Source organism: Eschscholzia californica, unplaced genomic scaffold (assembly GCF_041429995.1).
Source record: "Eschscholzia californica isolate CP2 unplaced genomic scaffold, dmEscCali1.0.p SCAF_3, whole genome shotgun sequence".
NCBI lineage: Eukaryota > Viridiplantae > Streptophyta > Magnoliopsida > Ranunculales > Papaveraceae > Eschscholzia > Eschscholzia californica.
The window spans coordinates 61,528,412-61,550,876 of NW_028238420.1; the positions used below are offsets into that span (position 1 = coordinate 61,528,412).

Sequence of the window (22,465 nt, forward strand, 5' to 3'; positions counted from 1 at the left end):
ACCCAATTATTGGTGTTCAACCATTACTCATTTCTCCACCTCTTTCCTAACATACGTCTTAAAGGACATGGCTAAGAAATAATTTTTCCTATTTTTAACTACAATAACATTGAGATCAACACAATCAATGTAAGTAGGTGGGTTTAACTATTAGAAATATATAAAAATTTATGGCTTAACTTTCGGGGTAAAATGTTAAAATGACATTGTAGCGGCAATAATTAGATGTTTTCAAGTTTCTTTCTCCCATAGTAAGACTTCGCTATATGATGTGCTACGAAACAAATGTTATAATAAAAAACTGCAATCTCGTAATATGGTGCTTAATAATCGTAATATTATATGTTATGTTTGGTTTGGTACGAATAAGATTAGTAAAAATTGATTTTGTCAATAGATTAAATGAATGACAAGTCTAAAGGACAAAAATTTACAAATCCGCCACTATGAGTTTCAAGATTCGCCCACTCTAGCCTATCAAGGGAGACCTTATTCGTAGAGAATGAGATATTCGATGCATCCTCGCACAAAATATCATTATAATATTATTCGGTTATTCCTAGTAATCGCAATCAGGGCCGGCCCAAGTAGTTGGGAGGCCTAAAGCGAAAAAAAAAATTGAGACCCTTTTAAAAAAAAAACAATTTTTTGCCATAATAAATAAATTTGTATGAAAAAACATAATTAGAAAAAAAAAAAACTTGATTGATGTGTATAATTCATTCTCACACTACTTTCAGTTGAATAATTGAAGTGCATTACAAGAATTTGGACATAAAATAGAAAATTAAATTTAAACCGAACACTTATAATCTAATCGAATATTAGAACCTATAAATTACAATTGTAACAAAAGAATGTTTAGTTCAAAATCAAATATAACATTTACCAGCTAACTATTGCATTATGATATATGACTATGAATGCTTATTTATTGATTCGAAGAAAATAAGATTTACATGAATAGATTTAAAAACATACCTTATAAAAGAGTAAAGAAAATCCTATGAAGAAAACATATAATAATTATTATTTGTTAAAACCTAATATTAATAACAATAAAATCAATACTTGTTCTTCAATGATAAGATATAAATTGATTATTTTTTAAGATATAACATAATACAATACTCAAATAATAGAAAAAATAAATAAAAAAAAGATAAAAAAAGATAATTATAAAAGCAAGATTGAAAAAGAAAAAATTATTACCTATTGGTAAAGTTGAGAGATAATTGTTAGAGATTTTCTTTTTGTTGCAAGAAATTATTAGAAATTAGTCAGAATTATTATTGGTGGACGTTGAGTTTACGTGTAGAAGAAAAAGGAAATCACAAACCCACCCCCGCCCACAGTTTGGGCACATAGTTTTGAGAAACCACTTATGTGCAAAATTCCTATTTGACTCAAATACAATAAAAGGGAAATTTGGTCAATCACTATTCCATTCTCACTTAACATGTGCCAAGTGATTCAAGAAATATTTCTCTGTTATTTTATTCCACCCGTCACAAATCTCTCAGCCCATGACTGAACTGCCATTTCCCCCCTCACTTCCTCCCCCCATCTTTCTCTCTCTCTCTAGTTTTCCTTCAAAAAATTGAAAATTTCATGCCCTCTGGTTTCTCACTTCGTAAACCCCTTCGCTCAAGGTTCAATTGAAAGGTGAGACAATAATCTGAATCTATATTGCTTGATATATCATGACAAGACAAAGAACTTGAACTCTTCTTCACGCTTTCCCTTCGTTTGCTCTTCCTTTTACTCCGATTCTGTTTTGATTCTACAATTTTGTGTATTTTCTAGGTTTTTCTATGTTGAATTGTTGATCGTGTGATGTTTTGATTTTTTTTTCTGTTTTCGTCATGGTTTTAAACATAATCGTAGTTTTGACGTTGAAGCATGTAATGTTCTAGTATCACCACTATTTTGCATTGAATTTTTTGGGTGAGGGTTTGATTTGATTATTTGCTTCATATGGAAGTAATTGTAGTTGGGAAGTTGATCTTACTATATTGTTTTCTAGTTCTACTCTTCATGTTCTTTGTCATCTTTTATTTGTGTATTTTTTTTCATGGTAATCTTAGGGAGTAGAGAAATGTTGCATGTTCTTATTTAGATTGATATATCAATTGGGTTTTGGGAGATTTTGAAAATTTGGTCTTAGTTTGTAATTTGAAGATGAAATGTTTACATTGTGTGGGATTTTCATTGTGTTTTCGTTTCTTTATTGATTATCTTTGAAGTTTCTATCATCTGAAAGTGAAATGTTCTAACTTTGTGGATTCTCTCCCTACCTTTCTCAGGAGAGGGAGATGAGATATTTAAACAGTTGTCGAAAAGATCAATCCTTTATGGGTCATCAGGAGGACTTTGGACATCCCGGTGATGTTCTTCAGAATGGGTACTTATCCAGTGAAGAGACTAGGGTTACTAGTCTTTCGGAATCAGAGAGATGGATGGTAGCTGAGGAAAGAACTACAGCGTTGATGGCTGGCGTCCAGCCCAACCCGGAATCCGAAAAGCTTAGAAATGCTGTGGTAGATTATGTACAGCGTCTAATCACGAAGTGCTTCCCCTGCGAGGTTGTTTCTTCTCTTTCCAACTTTTAAGTGTCATACTACAGATATTCAAGCTCTGTTTTAGTTGTTCCCATTTTACTCTGCAGTTTAAGATTAGTAAATAGTGGAAGCGTATCATTGATCCGTAAGTGTTGTTACAGATTTTATTATTGTTTATCATGTAATTGGGTCTTTGATTGTTTAGAACTCCTGCATGTTTGAACTACTCAAATGTATTATCGTGATCTCACATTGCTTGGGCATTAGAATATGCGAAGTAGATTAGCCTTGGGCAATCTTTTCCTTGCAAGCCGCTTTTCAAGGAGAGTTAGGCTAATGGGCTCTAACATAGTATGAAGGCTAGTGCCTTAGGGACGGATCTGCAGTTAGTAACCTTAGACCTGCATGGAGAGGGAGTGACTAGTGGCTCCAGCCCTGGCGTTTAGAGCTAGCATATTATCCCACATTGCTCAGGCATTAGAATTTGCCTAGTAGATAAGTCTCGGGCAATCCTTTACCTGCAAGCCGATTTTCAAGGAGATTAGGCCCGACGGGTTCTAACAAAATGTTCATTGTAAACCTGTGTCACACGTAAGTGAGTACAATGGTTGAGATTGTGACTTGGTTCTAAGAAGCATAAAAAACATTATATTTAATTCAGTATGATGGTAATGCTGTTTAGTTTATTTGTAAGATTATGCAGTACGATGGTAATGCTGTTTATGCTTGTGGATTTTCTTTGCACACTTGAGGGGATCATTAAGAAGCATAAAAAACATTGTATTTAATTTTGCACGTCATTGGAATCTGCCAGAGGGGCCCAGATAAGCTTTTAATGTGTTTCCAGTTGCGAGTGAACAACCAAAACTTGGGTTTAATCCTTCTACTCCTGGTTTTTGCCGGAAAGAGGTGGTATTCGTTCAATTTGTTGGACTTTTTTCCAGTAGACAGTTTGTCGTGTCTATATGCTTCTCTTTTTACCTCTTCAGATTATTTTGCTTAACAGATTTGATTGATTTAGGTGTTCGCTTTTGGATCGGTACCTCTGAAGACCTACTTACCAGATGGGGACATTGACCTCACAACTTTCAGCACAGATCATAATTTGAAGGATAAATGGGCCAAAGAACTTTGTTCTATGCTCAAGAATGAAGAAAAAAGTGATACTGCTGAATTCTGTGTAAAACAGATTCAGTACATTCAGGCAGAGGTATGAACCTGACTTAGTGTTTCTACATTTTTAACTCAGATGCTTATATCTTGTAGGATTTGTATTCAAAAGTAATCTTGTTTGTTTGTGTATTTACTTCTATTTGAAGTATGAATTTTGTTTATCCATTTCTAGGTGAAAATAGTAAAGTGTCTCGTGGAGAACATTGTGGTGGACATATCTTTTAACCAGCTAGGTGGGTTATGTACCCTTTGTTTCCTTGAGGAGGTAAGATATTGACCATTGTCAAGAAAACTCTGATTTGAAGCGAAAAAAGAAAAAAGAAAAATCGTTGCCTGGTTTTGATTTGTGTAGACTGACTATCAAATAATCTTTATATCTGTAGATTGACCATAAAATCAGCCAAAACCATCTCTTTAAGCGCAGCATTATATTGATAAAAGCATGGTGTTATTACGAGAGTCGTATACTGGGTGCTCATCATGGACTTATTTCGACTTATGCTCTTGAGATACTTGTTCTGTACGTATTTCATATCCATAACAACTCCTTTGCAGGGCCACTAGAGGTAACTTAAATTCCAAAATTTCCATCTTTGTCTCTTATATGTTTAAAATTTAGTAATTTACACGTGAAGAGCTTCACTTATATATATATATATATATATATATATATATGTAGGTTCTTTATCGTTTCCTGGAGTTCTTCAGTAAGTTCGATTGGGATAACTTTTGTATTAGCCTCTGGGGTCCAATTCCTATCAATGCACTTCCGAATATGACAGGTATTTGTAACTATAAAATGCTTTTAACTTACTGATGAAATATTAGGCAATTCAACATATTAAGTTTTTATTTGCTTTTCCGTCCAGTCATATTTTCTCACTGATAGATAATTACTTGCAGTGGAATCTCCTATAGACGACACTGAAGAATTACGACTCGACAAACTGTTCCTCAGTAATTTAACCTCAGTGTATGCTGTGGACCAAAACGGGGAAGATAATCAGAAGCATTCCTTTCTCTCTAAGTATTTAAACATTGTTGATCCATTACGCACTAACAACAACCTTGGACGGAGTGTTTGTAAAGGTTTGACAGTCTAAACTCAATTGTGATATAATTTTCCTCTATGAACGCTTTTTCATATTCGGTCTTCAAATGAATATCTCTTAATATAGCTAGGATTTGATAAAACTTCATATTGAGTATTTATCCATTAATAACCAGGCATAATATTCAATATAATATTATTTCTCTTGTTAAGATAACTGATTCCTCACATGCCTCCGAAGTGTGATGCTACAGTGAAATTATAATATTTCACAATTTCTGGTCTCAGCTTTTTTATGTGCCAGTGCTTTTACTAGGGTATTCTATAACTTGAATCTTTACGAAGTTGTTTCATATTTTCCAGGTAACTTCTATAGGATACAAAGTGCCTTCGCCTATGGGGCTAAAACGCTGGTCAGGTTACTTGAGTGTCCCAGGAAGGACTTAATTTATGAATTCAATCAGTTCTTTATAAATACATGGGATAGACATGAAAGTGGTCGTAGTCCTGATGCTACAAGTTATGATATTTTGCGCCCGCAACCATTACACATGAACCCTGAGGATATGTTCGGCAATGTAGATAGAATAATGATGAACAGGAACACTTCAAAGTATGATATTGAAGCTGAGGATACCCATTCTTATCCTAATACTTCCTCTGAAAATGGTACACACCCTTCGGAAAGTATATCTAGGAATTCAAATATATCTGAACTTCCAACTGAGAAGAATTATGTAAATCAAGTCAGCCCAATGATCTCTGATCAAATAGCAGGGCATAGCAGCTTCTCTAATGAAACTCTACTTACTGAGAAGGTTCAAAGTTCCAGACCTTATTTGATAAATGAAGGTCAGGGAAGGTTTCGGTTTGCAAGAACAAGTTCTAGTCCAGAGCTCTCAGAGACATCATTTAATGCCATTTTGTCTCAAGGAAGCCGTGACAAGATGCCAGAAGTGGCAAAAAGTGAAATTGTTGCTTCAAGGACAGATCATAATGAGAATAGGGAGGAAATTTCGGGCTCTGAGGTTGCAGGTTCTGACAGCACAAGATCTTCAACTGAAGATCCATTATCTTGGAGACTCACTTCATCTCATCAAATCCTTGAAGATGCTACCAATTCAAATAATGCTTCAAATAGTTTGCATGATGAAGCAGGGTTGAGAGGCATGGGGGAGGACCTAGACGAAGTTATTGAACCAGAAAATGAGACTTCTTCAAGAGACGAAGTGTTTGCTGAAAGTTCATTAGACGGATCATCTATGAAGTTCCCTAAGTCATCAGGAAACAATGAGGGAAACGAAACATCTCCGTCTTTGGTCCACTCTACTGTCGATGGGAAAGGCAAGACTGGGTCACAATATGAGGTTTCATTGCTTGATCATGGTTCTTCCCAGGCAAATGATGAGAGCCAAGAATTGGTTACTCTCTCAACTATAGAAACGGATAAAAGAAGCATCCAGTCAGCATCTAATAAAGTCTCGAGCTATGATACAGAACAGATCAGTGGTTCAGCTTCGATATTATCTAGTAATCCTATATATGTAGGCTCTGGCTCACGACAAAGAACGGTGGGTTACTCCGGAGTTGAATCCTCTGCACTTTATCCCAGTGGGCCTCCTGTTCCATTCTCAACGATGCTTCAAGTGCACAATGTACCAACCGAGTGGCGAAACTCCGAAGGATTCCGAAGCCCTTTCTATGGGGAGGAGAGGCAAGATAGCAACAGTGTGAAACCGTCTGATCAGAACTTTAATTCAGCTGGGATCCTCGATCAACCTTATAATTTTGGTAGTTCTCAAGCCATCCAGGTTGCTGATTGGTTAGATTTTTCAGATGAGAACAAGTCTGACATCTTCCGCAGTGACTTTGTCAGCCATTGGCAGAATCTACAGTATGGGAGATACTGTCAAGAAAAATTATACCATGGTGGGCGGTCGTTGACTTATCCTTCACCTATTGAAGTACCTCCCGTGTACTTACAAGAACAATTCCCATGGGATGATCCAGGTAGACCTCCTTCAGGAAATGTGAATCCATTGACACAGTTAATGGGTTATGCCCCTCCCGTGGTTCCTCTTCCACCACTTCAGCCTGGAATTAGTGGGGCTACTGCTGCGTACCAACATTATGGCGATGAAGCTCCTAGACATCATGGTGGAACTGGCACCTATCTTCCTAGTCCTGTAAGATCACTAGAATTTGATACTTCGAATATTCTTTTCTGGTTTCCACATTTCCTTTTTATTTTACGTATTGTGTCTGGATATATAATGTACGTTATGAAAAAAAAATCCTGTGTTATGCTCTTTAGGAAGAAAGCACCACAACACCTTTACCTTACTGGTGTCACTATTAGTAACTAGATCTTAGGACGGACACGAAGCAGTCTTAGTACTTTATGTGCCCCAGTTTCACAAATGGTAATGCATGGCTTATGTTAATGTCATGCACGTCGAAATCCATTTTTCTGAGAAATTGAAGTATATCTGAACGAACTGTCTGGTTGTGGTTCTACCCGTTGCAGTTATTAGAACATAATAGGTTTTGTGATTTAGAGTTTAGACCAAAACCCTAAGTTGCTAGAATGTATAACAGGTATATAGCTAGTATTCCTGTTTGGATATCTTTCAGCAGAACTTTTCAACTACATGGCAGTTGGACATAATTTCGGGTTGTTCAGTGACGATCTTCACTGATTCGGACACCCCATCCGCCAGTGAAGCTTTATGCCTTCCACTTAAATATAATTAGTAGACATTTTGATGGGACTTCTTAGTTTCAAGATTTAGGGCTCATCTTGGTATACTAACGTATGCAAACACGAAAATTCGACTTCTCTAGATGGTAATTGACTTTTCAGAAATTAGGAAAAAGTAGAACACAGTTTCTTTAACCTGCCAAATATTTATTGATAGATGCACTTATCGATCATATATGTTGCTGGCCTCATTGTAGAGAGAGAGACTGATACCAATTTAAATATTTCAGAGGTCCCGGGATCGTCCATCTTCAGGTGCTAGAAACCGTAGAGGGAATCAAGGTTATGATTGGTGTGGCCGCTATGGTGACAAAGAAGGGAACTGGAAGGTCATCCCTAGACCACAGCCTGGTGGTCAAAGCTACAACAACAGCTTCTCGGATAAACCTAGCTCAAAATCAGATTCATCCGATAAGCCATGGAATTCATACACGCATGAATCTGTGCAATCATACCAGGCCCAAGCTGGGTCATTTGGTTCCTCAAGCCCCGCTCAGAATAGTTCTACCCATACATTGTATGGAACGAATCAACTACCAATGGATAGCTCCAATGTCCTCACAACAGGATCTGGAGTTCCTTCTGATGTCATGTTGTATTCCTATGATGATCACAATGTTGGTACTGGTTCACCTTCTGATCAGCTTGAATTTGGGTCTGTGTCTGCACATTTCCCAAGGATGAATGAAGTTTCACATCTTGGCGAAGGAGTAGACTCAAGAGATGTTTATGAGCCACAGAGGTTCCGAGGAGATTCACCTACTCGCTCTTCCTTGCACCGACCCTCTTCTCCTCAACTTCAAAGGTAAAATACTTGTTCCAATTTTCAGTTTCTAGAGTTTGATTTCGTTAACTCTGGTAGTTGATACTATATCTTTTACATACTACAGTAATTTCATTATAACCTTCTTTTTTTGTTTGTCATGCCATCGCGTTATATTTTTTTTTTTTTGGGGATGTTTGTTTATCAGACCATCAAGTCAGATGAATTATCAGTTGAAAGATGAGGATTTTCCTCCTCTTTCATTTCCATACCAAGGAGGTAATGGTGGTGTTGGCGGTGGCAGTGCCGGTGGTGGCAGCACTGGTGGTCGGGGCAGCCGTGGTGTTGGTGGTGGCAATGCTGGTGATGGTGATGGCAATACTGGTGGTGGTGGTGGTGACAACTGAAACAGAAAACCTTCTCATTAAGTGATTTCTTGTATATCTTCTATGCAAGTTAAACACTTCTTTTGTGTTATAGAGTAATTGTTGACTTCATGTATATAATTGCTCTTAAAACTCTCTTTTTAAAAACCCATTTCAATGGGTACAAAAATAACTCACATGGGCCATCATGGCTCAGTGTTTCTTTTCCTCTTTTGATATACATAGTTAGATTTGAAGCACTTCTTGTTTAACTTGTTATGATCTTTGGTCAGATTTGACATCTATCTAGGGTTTTATTTTGTTTAAGCATTAGATTTCTTCTAGCTTGTCCTACTGACTTTTCTCTTCTTCATGAACATATTGAAACATACTATGATCAAAAGATAAATAGAAAACAAAGGTAGATGCTGAATTAGTGAAAAAGTAGGTTGAAATTTTAGTTTTCATGCGTAAATTTTAGGTAGAAATGGGTCGAACCAAACTGGAGCGACTAAAACTATAAGCCTTTCTAGCATAACTAAATTGAGCTTCATCGATCTTCGCTTGAGCATGTTAAAATCGGTCCAACTGAACCTAACAACCCACATCATAAATTAGTACAAAATGATATGTTTATTAGGTTATTATTTTATTCTTTTTGGTATTTTTAATGAAAGATTTAAAATTTAATCGTAAAGTTTAGTTGACTATTATTTTATTTTTGCAAAAATAGTATCTTCTGGATATAAGAACATGAAATAAGCTAGCATTATACGATTTTAAGAATAATTTAATATTTTGAATCAGTTGGTCGGGATATAACATTATAACTTAGCCAAACCTAACTAGACTAAATTTAATCCACCAAAGCTCTAATTGGTTTGTCATCATTGAGCTAAACAGTCCACAACTGATCTATGATCACTCCTATCTTCTGTTGGATAGTCATAAGATCCTAGGCATACAGAGGCCCAGACTAAACTTGTATAGTTGTATGCGCTTGTTCCTGGGTAGGGTTGCCTTGGGATACTACACCCTAGCCAACCCATATTCGTCTCGTGCCTCATGTTTTGTATCTGGTCTGATTTGGTTGACTGTCCTTAAATGGTCGTTGTTCTGTACCTGGTTTCGCCCAATTCGCATCACTAATGACAACCAACCAAGTTTTATCGACGCCCTTCATTCGTCTTTGACTCAAAGAGGGAGGTGGTTTGGAACCAATTTTGATGTATGGAATGGGTTCAATTCTAGTGATTCCAAATGGGTGCGAAATAAGTTTTCCTTTTCTACTCTATCGCCCAATCAAACAATCTCACCTTCATTTTCCGAATACCCATCCCTTCACAACCCAAATTCGTTCTGTCTCTTCAATCCTCACAAAAACCCATCTCTTGTTGCAGCAAGAAGTATGAATAGTGAAGATAATGATGATTCAGGAAGAAGAAGAGAAATTGGCATTTGTGGGGAAAATACAACAAATTAGAGCCAAGAGGGTCAGGAACATACAAAAAGGGGAAGCCGATTACTCCAAGTAAGAGAAGAGAAAGAGAGAATATGGTTGAATTCATAATTATCCAAGTTGGCTGAAGTTGTTGAAGATGCTTCTAAAGAAGATAATGAGCTTTAGGGCAGTACTTGGGATAGTAAAGGAAACCCTAATTTAAAGAGGGAAAGGGTTGAACAAAGAGTTGTTCATAAAGGTCGTGGCTTTCTTAAATCTAAAACTGGTACTGTTCTTGCCTTCAAAGTTAGCTTCAGAGATGTATTGCTTTGTCGAAAGCTAACAAACCGATCCCTTTCAAGAAGTCAGTCGGTTGAATGTGGCCCTAACTCTCCAAATATTTCAGCTTTTGCTCCAAATTGATGAAAGATGGAAATGAGATGATACTTCACTTCGTTATCTCTCTCTTTTTACCAGCAGATGGAGAAGATGGAGCAGTAGTAACCCTAGATTTCTCTCCTCTTGATCGAGTTTTCTCCTTGTGTTTCTCTGGTCTAAGAATGGGAGAAAGAAGAGAAGGACGGGAAGAGAAATAGTATACGAAAATAGGGACCTAAATTGAATAGAGGAAAATCTGTTCTCTGCTCGCGGGAAATGGGACTTGGTCCGAGTTGGCGGACCACGTCACTATTCGGGCCCAGGTCGGACTCCAACTCGGGCCAAGCAGCATTCTCTTTGGTCACTCCTTAATCCTCTTTGGTCAGTACTTAATTCTCTTTGGTTAGAAATAGCTACGAATTTATAAACAGAAAGGGACCCTCTCTTTTTTCTCCTCCTTTTCTTTCTCCTTTTGTTTTTCTAAAAACCCTCCCTTCTTCAATTTGGCAATATTCTGGATTTCAACTCATGAATCAGAATTCAGCCCGAACAAATCCTCAACTTTTAATTTCTTGACACCCCAAAGTTTATTAGATTTTTAGTGAGAGAAAGTTCTTGAATTATAATGCTACTAGTTCAAGTTCTTCAAGTGGATAAGTAGAGAAGTTCTTACAGTTAGTTTATCGTTAGTTTACTTGTTTTACTGTACTATTTGATTATGTATTAGATTTTGAATTTTGATTTTATACTGATTTGAGTTTTCTTGAAACAAGCTAGGGTTTTTGAATTCGTTGACACTGAGTTGTGACTGGAAAGAGGTTAAGAGTCTTCTATGAAGGTAATTAGAACATCTTCTTTTTCTTTTGATTGTTTTATAAATTCAGGGTTAGTTTATGTGTGGCATTATAAACCCTAGTCCCTAACTTTATATGCTATACTCAAGCTTATTACTGATCTTTAGGTTTATCTGCATATTTAATTATGCAATACTCAACTATTTCCCTTGTCCGTTTGGTTAATTAACTACAAACTTGTTAGTGATTAAGACTGTTGTTATTAGTCAACCACCTCATCAGCCACTTGCTGTAGTGGTTGGGCACCCACTCCACAACACGGAGGTCCCAGGTTCGATCCCTTCGAAGTGCAATTTATTGAAATTGGATATAAATAAAGTAGATCTAGTTTAAATGGACTTTAGGCCCCTTAGGATGCCTTGTAATAATGACTCTCGTAGTCCATTTCCAAAAAGAAGATTGGTGTATGTTGTTTTATTTATTTTAATTTTAAATTTGCAACTTGACATGTTACTTTTATTGTTTACTATTTTGTATGTAATAGTGTAATGTAGATTTCATTAATATTTAGCACTTCCTAGTTTCTCCTTCAAAGACAACGCCAATGTCGATTATATGTCGGGTTTTTTTTTTGCCTGTCTCTTTTAATTCCTTCTGATATATATGAGTCGGAAAGGCGATAAGGAAGGGAATCTTTCACTATTCTTTCCCCAATATAACATTCTAATTTTAGTACTTGAATTTTACTTGGACTTCACTAGACTTTGACAAAAAAGTGTCAGCGCTTTTGTCTTAACAGGTGATTTCATTGGAGAAGAAACATTTATACTAAGAGATGATAAGTGCGCCGTTTAAATAAAGAAAGTGATAAGTGCACCATTGTTAAATCGAGATGAAACCCTTAAAGGTACTTAACTATGGCACATTATCATTATCTACTCAAAAATCATGATTTTCTTTCAAATCTTTATGTACTGTTTTTTTTTGCTTTCTCTCTCATCAAAAGTGGGTGAGGGTTTTCACGTTTCTATAGATTTTATTATGAGTCGATATCCTATAAGCTAGAAACATTCATTTACTAGAGAACTAGCAGAAGTCGAGGACCAATGGATTAGAGTGCGTTAGAAATATTGAATAGCTAGAGAACTCCTCAACTTTGAGGACGTATGTATTAGAACATATTGGAAATGTAGCATTTGTTAGAGATCTAGAACGAGTCAAAAGGCCCACCGCTTATGTATTAGGATAGTAGATTTAAATATGATATATCTGAGCATTTAAACTAAAAAGTCTGAACTATCTTACTTGTTATATTGTTAGGCAAATGTGTCTAAGGAAGTCTTGGTTCTCTTGTTTATTTGACCACAAACCCAGTCAATTTATATTGGAATGAGTCTTCAATTTGTGATCATTAGGAGATAGTGTAATTATTCCTAATGTTTCCTTATTTTTCTTACATTTGTGTCATGTATCTAAAGAGAAAAGAGCTTCAGCAAGAACCATCAACTATGCCCGAAACAGCTCAAGGTGAGGAACACAATAATGTTGCAACCGACACACCCATGGCAGACTCCGACAAATATATTACACTTGTAAGGCAGTCTTTTATTAATTTTTTCTTGAATGTGAGCTCAAATGGACCCTTCTCGAGTTCTCATCTTCCAGTTTCGGTTCATTTGGTTGTTGTAGGTCCGTACACTGGTAGAACGTTGTCTAAAGTTATATATGAACATGGATGAAGCGGTAAAGACACTATATAATCGTAGTGAAATAGATCCTAAAATTACTTTTAAAGGTATGCGAACTCTGTTTCTGATGAGTTATGACACCTTTGCGTTGCCTTTATTATTTCGCTAGTTTATTTTTGGGCAAAGAGCAAAAATTGGAAACTTTTCTTTTTAGAGATTTCACTCGTAATCGGTAAGCTATTTTTACCATTGTGTAGATACCCGTAGTCTTTATTTGTATATGATATCTTTTTGTAACTTCCTTCAATCAATATTTTTGTCTTTCTCCAAAAAAAAGAAAGTGTATGTGTCTGTCTCTATTCAGTTGTATACTTCAGGTCCTCAGGATGTATGTAATCGTTGAGCTCTTTGAATGAATTCAAGAACCTAAGTCTGTAGCTTGCGTATGAAGTTCCATTGTTGATTACTAACAATTGGAAGTCTCCATCTATTTATGACTAATAAATTTTGTTACAATAGTATCTGTTAGTAGTGTTCCTTTATTATTGTGAAATTGGTAATAGTGAAATTCCGACCACATAGTTGATAGTTTAACCAATTGGGAGATAAGGATAATGCTCAATTCTACTCTTCATAAAGAACGTTTAAAGTGCCAATATCGTTGTCTGACAGTCCTCTTTTTGTCTTTGTTTGCATAAGTGTGGAAGGGAATGGAAAAGGATAATGCTGAGTTTTTCAGGGCGTATTACGCAAGGCTAAACCTTAAGAAACAGATCCTCTTGTTCAATAGTCTGCTTGAGCGTCAACACCGACTCATGATGTATCCAGAGCCAGAACTACCTAACTTTCCATTACCTTCATTGCAGAATGGGATTCAACCTATGCATGGTGATCTCTCTCTTCCAAAATTTTACTGTTTTTAAATTTTTATTTGAGAAAAAGCACATAGTCGAGCCATTGTTAGGCTACAATAGTTAGAATACGCCCAAATTCCCTCAATTCTTCCAAAAAGCTCCATATCTGGGAATCAATTTTTTTTCTTTAGCTTGCAGTTTTCATTGAATTAGAGCTATGTCCCTTAGAAGCTATGTTGAACCCAAAGTTTCTTGTCTTTTATAATCAAAAGCCAGTGTTGTTTCGTCATTTGGTTTAGTTCAGGTTTTATATATGTAAAGCTATTTCTGTTCTTATTATCCTATATCAGCTCTACCACTCTTATTCAATGCAGTTAACAACTTACCTATGGTGTACCCAGTAGTGCAGCCGGCTTCATTCCCGACAAGCAGAAATTGCCATTTTGATTACATGAATGACATGCCTTCAAGCTATCATATGGTCAATGGAATCCCTACACCTGACAATTTCTATCCAGATAGGATGAATTCTTGGAGCAAGTAAGAATGCTCTTATCTCTTAAGCCCTCACCTTTTTCGCACTAGGGAAATGGAAATTTCTCAACTACAATTTCTTTTGTGTCCTTCACAGTATGGAAATGGAGAGTATTTCAGCTTACATAGAACCTACTATCCCTCCAAGCAGTGGCATGCCATTCATGTCAGAGATGGTCATGGGTCCTCCTGCATCAGTGGCACCCAACGGACAGCTTCCGATCACTCGATCAGATACATCAGAAATGGGTATGGGTGTATCGGTATTTGACAAGGCATTTACATCCAATGTAACAAATCCAGTAGAGATGCAGTTGGGATCAGATTATGGGGACATAAATGGTAGTGATTCCTTTCAACATTTTACCCATAATCCTTTGAATTTCAGTACCCCAGTTCTACCAGCAGATTTATCAAACTTTCCAGGTAAATTTCTCTTACTTTGTGTCTTGAACTGGCACCAATTGAAGTTTAGTTTCTTGATCCTCGACATTCTTTCAGCTAATGACTTCACGAGAATGTTTACTTCTTTCAATGATCATGTTCTCAGTTCTTCAGTAACCAAATTGGCAAACCCTTAGAACGGGCTCTCTTCTTATTAACTCTAGTTTCCGTAGGAAGTTAGCAGTAAAAAGGCATACCTAAGAATAAAAAGGGATACTGCTTATACTTCATACGTTTCGCATTGATTGGAAAATTAAGGGGTACTTTTGTTTATAATTGTAACTATGGCTGGTTTCGGATTTCCCAGGAGCATCGGGCAATTATCCTCCTCCCCGTTTCCCTTTCGCTTCAGAGTTTATGTTGGATTCTTTATCGCTCGAGGATATAGGTAAACTGAATTGTTCCTCTGTTTTTCTATTTGTGTTTTTTGTCATACGATATGACGTTAACAATGGCTTCATCTTTCGTCTATCAGGTACGGAAAACTTTCTTGATGTAGTCCCCGAGCAGAGCTCTCAACCAGTTGCGGAGAACGGGAGAAGACAGTGAAAGGCAAATTCCAAAAGGGAAGATCTTAAAGAAGCAAACAAAAGAAACAACAGTATAGAAGTTTAGTTGCCTGGTTTTCTGCAACTTCAGTTTTGCTAGTCCTCTCTCTGTTTCATGGTAATGATGATATGTTCACTGAAGTTTTTTTAAGATCTCTGTTTTGAAGTAGGTTTAAGTTGCAGATAAAAACTGAAAGTAGTCGAAATTTTGAAGGTGGCATGATTTTTTTTTTAATTCAAAACCTGAATTTAGTTTTTAAATTGTTTCTACGTTGATTATTGAACATATAATTATCTGTTTACTTTTGGGAGCTTGAGAGTTTATTTTTCGATGTTAGATAATTATTTTATGTCACTGATTCGTCACAAAAGATAAACTCCTAGTCTTAAACATCCCAAAAAGAAAATTATGACTCTCACAAGTAAATTTCAATTTTCTATGGATTAATTGGGTGCCCCTAAAGTAAATATCGGATCATTTTTTGTTTTAATTTAAGATTAGAAGAAGAAGATGATAACCCAATAAGAGAGCCAGCTTGGCCATTAATTTCATTAAATTATATAATCAAGATCAAATTATCTGTTTTCCCACAATATGTGGTAATATATGAAAATGATGCAATCATACTACGTGATATGAGAAAGGGTAGGGATCACACGATCCCCCCACTAAGTTGTGCCTTACTCCACCATGCTTGTGTCCTTTATAAATCTATCAACTTGACCTAATCTTTTTTTTTTGTTTTGTTAAACGAGACCTAATTTTCTTATGATTATATGAGTATGAAATGAATTTTAAAGTAGATATTGTCCAGAACCCTATGCACGTGCCCTTACATATGATTATATAAAGGGATATATATACGCATTGGTAAAAAAAAATCTTAAACTTTTTAAAACAATATGAAAACAAAAAATGTGGCCACGCTTGTTACTTGCAAATGTGACATCGACAATCTTACTCTTAACGCAGATGTATGTTACTCGTCGACCGAGTAAGATCGAATAAATATATTTTTTTTCGTGTTATTTGACTACATCTTTATAACTATTTTCTAATCTCATACAATTATAATTTTAAACCGAATTACGACTCTATTTCAAACATTATCAACATAGTAAAACAACATTTGATGATGTTTGTCCTAATCAGAAATGTTGTTGACCCCGCTGAATAGTAGTTCAAGACACACTTATAAACTTTTAACTACTTCGGCACACAAACATTTTCTCCTAATGGGAGGTCATGTCAACTACTATTAAGAGGAGATCCATTTATAGATGACAAAAGTATATTATGTTTTTTTTAGATATAATTTTCTTACAAAGCTGATAAAGTTATATACGTATATAAAGCGTACTAATCTCCCTTCTAAAATAACAATTCTATTTTCTTAATTTTTTTTTCAGAAATTGATTATGATCTACCGTAATCATTACAATGACGTTAATACACTAAAGATGTCATAAACACAATAACTATCAAATTTAAACTCTTACAAGAACGGGTCTAAGAATCCAATTAGACTATGGCCTAAAACTCTAACTATATTATTTATATCGTTAACTCAAATTCAATAAACCATAAAATTATGTCTTTTAAAAATCAATTCTGAGACTTCCAGAATTTTAGAATTTATTTCAAAATTATCGACCATTTAAGCCACACTAGTTGACAGAATAACATACATTTCTATTTTTATTTTTATTTTTGTTGAACAACATACATTTCTATTTTTTTTTTGTTAAGGAAACATACATTTCTATATCTACATATTCTCCTCTAATTCGGATTTAAGCTATCATGGCTCTGATACCAATTATTCAGAAGGATCGTTTAACATAAGAGATAAAGAGAAAACTTACAAAGATGAGCAGAAACCAGACTTAATCTTCAAAATACCGATAAAGAGAAAACTTACAAAGATGGGAGAGCAGAAACCAGACTTAATCTTCAAAATACTTCGGCTTTATTAATCTTCTAGCTTTAATTACAAACTACTATTACAGAGCTTGACAGAGAAGAAACTAAAAACTTGAAAAGGAAAAACTTAGAAGAAATGACTTAGGTTCAGAATGAACCAACATTCGGAATTTATAAAAATTTTTAGATGACCGGAACAGTTCCGGTTTCCAGGTCTACTTCGTCGTCTTCTGATGAATAGTGAATAGTAAAATTGACTTTTTACTATTTGCCTTTTACTATTTGTCACAGTAAGCCGCCATCTACTGTTGGCACAGTAAGCCGCCTTCTATTGTTGAGAATAGTTCTTGACTCTTCCTGTCGAAATAGTTCTTGACTCTTCCTGTCAAAATAGTTCTTGACTCTTCCTGTCGAAACAGTCTTGACCTTTACTATTTAAGCTGACAATCAATATTTTGAATAGTGTCTTCTAGATGCTGATACTGTCGAATAATACTGAAATACGGATTTACTGTATAATTGTACAGTAACTGTAGCAAACTACTGATCTTTTTGTTTGCCTTTTGCAGATTTTAGTAACTTCTGAGAATGCACTTCGATGATAGCATCCCAGTAATCTGCCATTGAGGTATCCGATTTTGCTGATTTTGAGTCATCGAAATCCTCATTTGGATCTTGGCTTTCTCCAGCCAATACAGCATACTGATTTTCTTGAGATGACGAGTCATCTAGAATTTCAGTCTCTATATCTTGCTTCTGATGATGAGCTAGGAATTGATTTTTAATTATTTCCATAGTTTTAATCTGTTGATCTACCGATGAAAGGTTCGGATATTTTTTCTGAATATCATCCAATAAAAATTGGAAAATATTATCAGAAGGTGAAATAGATACGGATTTTTGAGTAGCCTTATAGGCATTTTCATACTCAATTACAGTTTGACAAATGAGTTTATGGGTATCTGTAATAGGAAATCCATCCCACCATTTGTAATGAAAAGTTCTGCTAATACATGGAATTAATAGATCATCAAAGTGAAATTCTAGATCCCATCTCCATATCCATGGTATTTTGAACTCTGCCATATAACAGAGTGCTGATAACCCTTTTGGGGTTTTTTCTGCAGTTTTTCCCTTGAGCTTTGGATGATACTCATACCATTTTAGCCAAGGGTCTTTCAGTGTATCTGGTAAGAAACTCAGTTCTGGACCGAATTTCTCCCACCAATGCAGAAACCAGAGAGGGAAACCTTTTCCTTTAACAATTTCAGGGTTAATACTGATAAACCAGGAGTGTTTCCTGATCGGATTCTGATAATAGAACATGAATGACCATGCCAAAACATAATCCCAATAATTATAGTTTTGACCATTCAATTTCAGGCTTCTGGGTCTTGAGGGGTCAAGAGCCCATTCTGTTATATGTAAGACTTTTACTATATAACACTTAGAATGTGTTATAGGAGACTTACTGTCTTTCAGATTATAATGGTGGTGTACCATTTGTACAGATTCTGTTTCATTCAGAATGGCTTCATAGATATATCTATGCTTGCCATCTTGGATAGGATAGTTTTGTACTCCTAAGTACCGTTCTTTGATGTGCCATGGATCATGTCTCCACTGGACATCTTCTAAGGATACAGATAGAATTTTTTCAGTTATTAACTTTTTAGCATAAATGATTTCCTTTTTTAGGATATCTTTAGCAGTTAGTTTCGGATTGGGTTTATTCTGAGAGGACGATCCTACTACAGGGAATTCTGATAGAGAAGAAAACTTCCCTTTTTTCTGATTTACTTTCTTCGGATATCTAGATCCTCCTGCTCCTTTATCAGGTGGTTCCATCTTTATCCTGCAAAAATTCACGGGTTAAAAAATCAGGAAGAGAGTTCTGATTTCCTTTAATATATTCAATTTTAAAATCGAATGCAGATAATTCAGATTGCCATCTTGCAAAAATTTGTTTAGAAACTAAATTTTTAACATCCTTTTGCAAAATATCTTTTGCAGCACTACAGTCAATACGGAGTAGAAAAGATTGATTTAATAAATCATCTTGAAATTTAGAAATGCATTTGACTATTGATAACATTTCTTTTTTGATGGTGGAATAGTTTTTCTGAGCATTCTTCCACATTCCAGATGCGAATCTAAGTAATTCTTCTTTATTAGTAGAAGGGTTTTTCTGTTTTAGAATACCTCCATAACCAATATCAGAGGCATCCGTTTCAACAATTTTGAACCATTGAGGGTTTGCTAACCCTAGACATGGTAATTGTTTTACTCTAAGTTTGATTTTTCGGACTGCTTGGGTATGCTGATCATCCCAAGGTAATGGATTCTTTTTAAGCCTATCATATAAAATAGCACTATCCATTGCTATATTCTGGTAGTAGTCTGCTATATAATTAAGACTTCCTAAAAATCTTTGCAATTGATTTTTGTCTCTAATTTCATCAGGAAATTTAGAGGCAAATTCAATGCTTCTGTCAATAGGGATTATTGTCCCTTGACTAATATTCTGTCCTAGAAATCTAACTTCAGTTTGAAAGAGTTTCATTTTAGGTGCAGATATGACTAAACCATTTTTTCTGATAACATCTTTTGTAATTCTAAGATGTCTAAAATGTTGATCTATATTAGATGAAAATACTAATATATCATCTATATAGACAATAGTAAAATTTGAATACGGAATAAAAATATCGTTCATAATATTTTGAAATTCTGAAGGGGCATTTTTTAAACCGAATGGCATAACATTCCATTCATAATGCCCAAAGGGTACAGTAAATGCAGTTTTATGTCTATCTTCTTCAGTTAGTTGAATCTGATAGTATCCAGATTTAAGATCAAATTTAGAAAATATTTTTGCAGAATGCAATCTATCTAAAAGATCTTTTTTGTTTGGAATAGGATATCTAATCCATTTCAGAGCATCATTCAAAGGTTTGTAATTTGCTACAAGCCTTGGAACACCTCTTTCCTTTTCAGCTGCTTTATTCACATAGAAAGCGGTACAACTCCATGGTGAATAACTTTTTCTGATAAGCTTCTTTTCTAATAAATCTTGAATTTCTTTCTTACAAAGTTCAAGATATTCAGCATTCATTTGACTAGGACGAGCCTTAGTCGGAATCTGAGTTTTTTCATCAAATTCAGGTTTATAAGGTAAAGATACAATATATTTTTTCCTTTCCCAAAAAGCATTGGGAATATTGCTACAAACTTCGGTTAGAAATTGATTTTCAATTTCTTTGATTTTTAGTTTTATTTCTGGGGAGTTCAATTTCTCGGAAATATTCAAATTATGTATTTCTTCTTGTAAGAAGTTTAAATGAGCAGTTTTAGAATTAATTAAATATTCTAACTCATTTAAAGTCCTGGTTTCAGGGCTAGTAATAAATTCAAAATGTATTTTATGATTCTGAAAACTAGCATATAATCCGGTTTCATCTATTTTTTCATAAGGGAAAAATAAATTAATAAATGGAGTTCCCAGAATAACTTCTTGAGATAAATTTCGGATTAAAATAAAGGTTTGTGGAATACAGATTCCTTTATTACAAATATAAGCTTCAGGTAGCTTATACTTAATTGGCATTCTATCTCCACTTGCAGAATGTAGAGATTGTACGGTTTTTTCGAAGTATTTAGTCGGAACTAAACCTTCTCTAATACAGTTCATGTCAGCTCCACTATCCACCAATGCTACTGCATTAGTAATGGTATATTCTTTGTTGATAACAATATTAATACTTATATACCATTTCTGATAGGTAATTTTCTGCATAGTATTTAAAAAGATAAGATTATTATCTAAAATACTAGATGGTTCTGTGTTTAGAATAGCAATCGATTTATCTTTTGATTGATGTTTTTCAGCTAGACTTTCTAATTGAATAAGTCTGATATTCTGGTTATCTAACTCTTCTCTGATGAGTTTTATTTCAGATTTAACTATATTTACCTCACTTCTTAAATCTTGAGAAGTAGAAGGTTTTAAAGAAGTTTCTGGTTTTCCTTCAAGTCTTTGAAGTACTTCTTTCATACTGTAATGTTTAGTAATATTCGGTTTCTCAAAGGAACTAGGAGAGTTTTTTGTCTGTTCTAAGCAAAATTGTAATATTTTACTTTTTAGCAGAGGGTCTGTTACTTTATCTATCATAGATATTATTTCTGATTGAGTATCCGTTAAAACATTAATACTCAAGCCATTCATTTCTACAATGGCTTTCCAATAGTCTTGGTTTTTAGAACATTGTCCTGAACAAGGTTCCTTTTCAGATATATCTTCTGATTGGCTAGAAGATAGAAAGTCAATTTCATTGACATCCTCAGAGTCACTAGAAGATGAAGATTCTTCTTCAGTATTAGAGGTCAGGAAAACTTTGCTTAATTCAGCTTTTAGATTGTCATCAATTTTTAATTCATTCAGTTTTCTTTTTGTAGAACATTTATTAGCATAATGCCCTATTTTTCCGCATTTAAAACAAGTTTTATTACTTGTTTTTTGTCCTGATTTTGTTTCAGATTTATTAGGAATATAATTTCCTTTAAATCTTTTCTTATGTCGAGGCTTCTGATAATAAATTTCTTTATTCTGTTTGTATTTTCTTCTTTTCTTATAATAAGATTTTCGAGAATACTCTTTCGAATCTCTAGAATTCCTTTTATGAGATTTTGGATAATCAATTTTCATATCATATGCAAATTGACTACAGAATTCACCAATTTCTTTTTTCCCATGCAAATTCTGTTTTTTCAATTGGTATTGTAATTTCATATCATTACAAATTTCTAATCCAGTTTGAACACAAGTAGTAATTATATGTCCATAAGTTAGATAACTATAAGAGATGATGTTTTCATTATTTTGATCTCTTAGTCTTTGTCTAACTTTTTCAGCAAAAAGAGGAGGAAGTCCATCAATGAACTTAGCCTTCCAATATTCAGAATTAGCATCATTGCGTTGCATAACTTTACAGATAAAGACATCTTTATACCATCTAAAATGGGTTAAAGATGGACATCTAAGGTTCTGTAAAAGTTCTCGACTTTTCTCTTGCCTTTGAGGATGACTCCCCACAAAATGCAAAAGAATAGTCTGAAGTAAAGTATAAACTGCATCAGGTTTAACTTGTGCAGTATTTGGTTCAGGTTTTGTAGCTGTGAAAATTTCA

At 34.8% G+C, this 22,465-nt stretch overlaps 2 protein-coding genes across 20 annotated transcripts; both read left to right on the forward strand.

Annotated features, from left to right (window-relative positions):
• The first annotated feature begins 1,446 nt into the window (after positions 1-1,446).
• On the forward strand, positions 1,447-8,946 carry LOC147552860 (uncharacterized). Its single transcript, XM_086667308.1, has 10 exons — positions 1,447-1,665; positions 2,307-2,585; positions 3,583-3,771; positions 3,907-3,999; positions 4,118-4,300; positions 4,414-4,516; positions 4,638-4,823; positions 5,149-6,971; positions 7,777-8,351; positions 8,518-8,946. Exons 2-10 carry the CDS (start codon positions 2,316-2,318, stop codon positions 8,714-8,716), a joined length of 3,621 nt encoding a protein of 1,206 aa, XP_086523434.1. The 5' UTR covers positions 1,447-1,665; positions 2,307-2,315; the 3' UTR covers positions 8,717-8,946.
• An 860-nt stretch (positions 8,947-9,806) lies between these two features.
• On the forward strand, positions 9,807-15,616 carry LOC147552861 (uncharacterized). 19 transcript variants are annotated; one of them, XM_086667319.1, is made up of 10 exons: positions 9,807-10,853; positions 11,271-11,331; positions 12,064-12,194; positions 12,766-12,879; positions 12,977-13,082; positions 13,675-13,863; positions 14,204-14,369; positions 14,461-14,789; positions 15,115-15,195; positions 15,283-15,616. In XM_086667319.1, the coding sequence occupies exons 3-10, from the start codon at positions 12,180-12,182 to the stop codon at positions 15,354-15,356; spliced, it is 1,074 nt and encodes a 357-aa protein (XP_086523445.1). In that variant the 5' UTR covers positions 9,807-10,853; positions 11,271-11,331; positions 12,064-12,179; the 3' UTR covers positions 15,357-15,616. The 19 variants fall into 19 exon arrangements, with proteins under 19 accessions (XP_086523445.1, XP_086523453.1, XP_086523435.1 ...); XM_086667327.1 differs by having other exon boundaries at positions 14,231-14,369; XM_086667309.1 differs by having other exon boundaries at positions 12,087-12,194.
• Positions 15,617-22,465: the final 6,849 nt, after the last annotated feature.

Coding starts and splice junctions, on each gene's coding strand:
- LOC147552860 (XM_086667308.1), top strand. CDS start 2,316: ATGAGATATTTAAACAGTTGTCGAAAAGATCAATCCTTTATGGGTCAT. Junction 4,824..5,148: donor TGGACGGAGTGTTTGTAAAG/GTTTGACAGTCT, acceptor CATATTTTCCAG/GTAACTTCTATAGGATACAA. Junction 6,972..7,776: donor GCACCTATCTTCCTAGTCCT/GTAAGATCACTA, acceptor TAAATATTTCAG/AGGTCCCGGGATCGTCCATC.
- LOC147552861 (XM_086667319.1), top strand. Junction 13,083..13,674: donor TCCTAAAATTACTTTTAAAG/GTATGCGAACTC, acceptor TGTTTGCATAAG/TGTGGAAGGGAATGGAAAAG. Junction 14,790..15,114: donor AGATTTATCAAACTTTCCAG/GTAAATTTCTCT, acceptor CGGATTTCCCAG/GAGCATCGGGCAATTATCCT.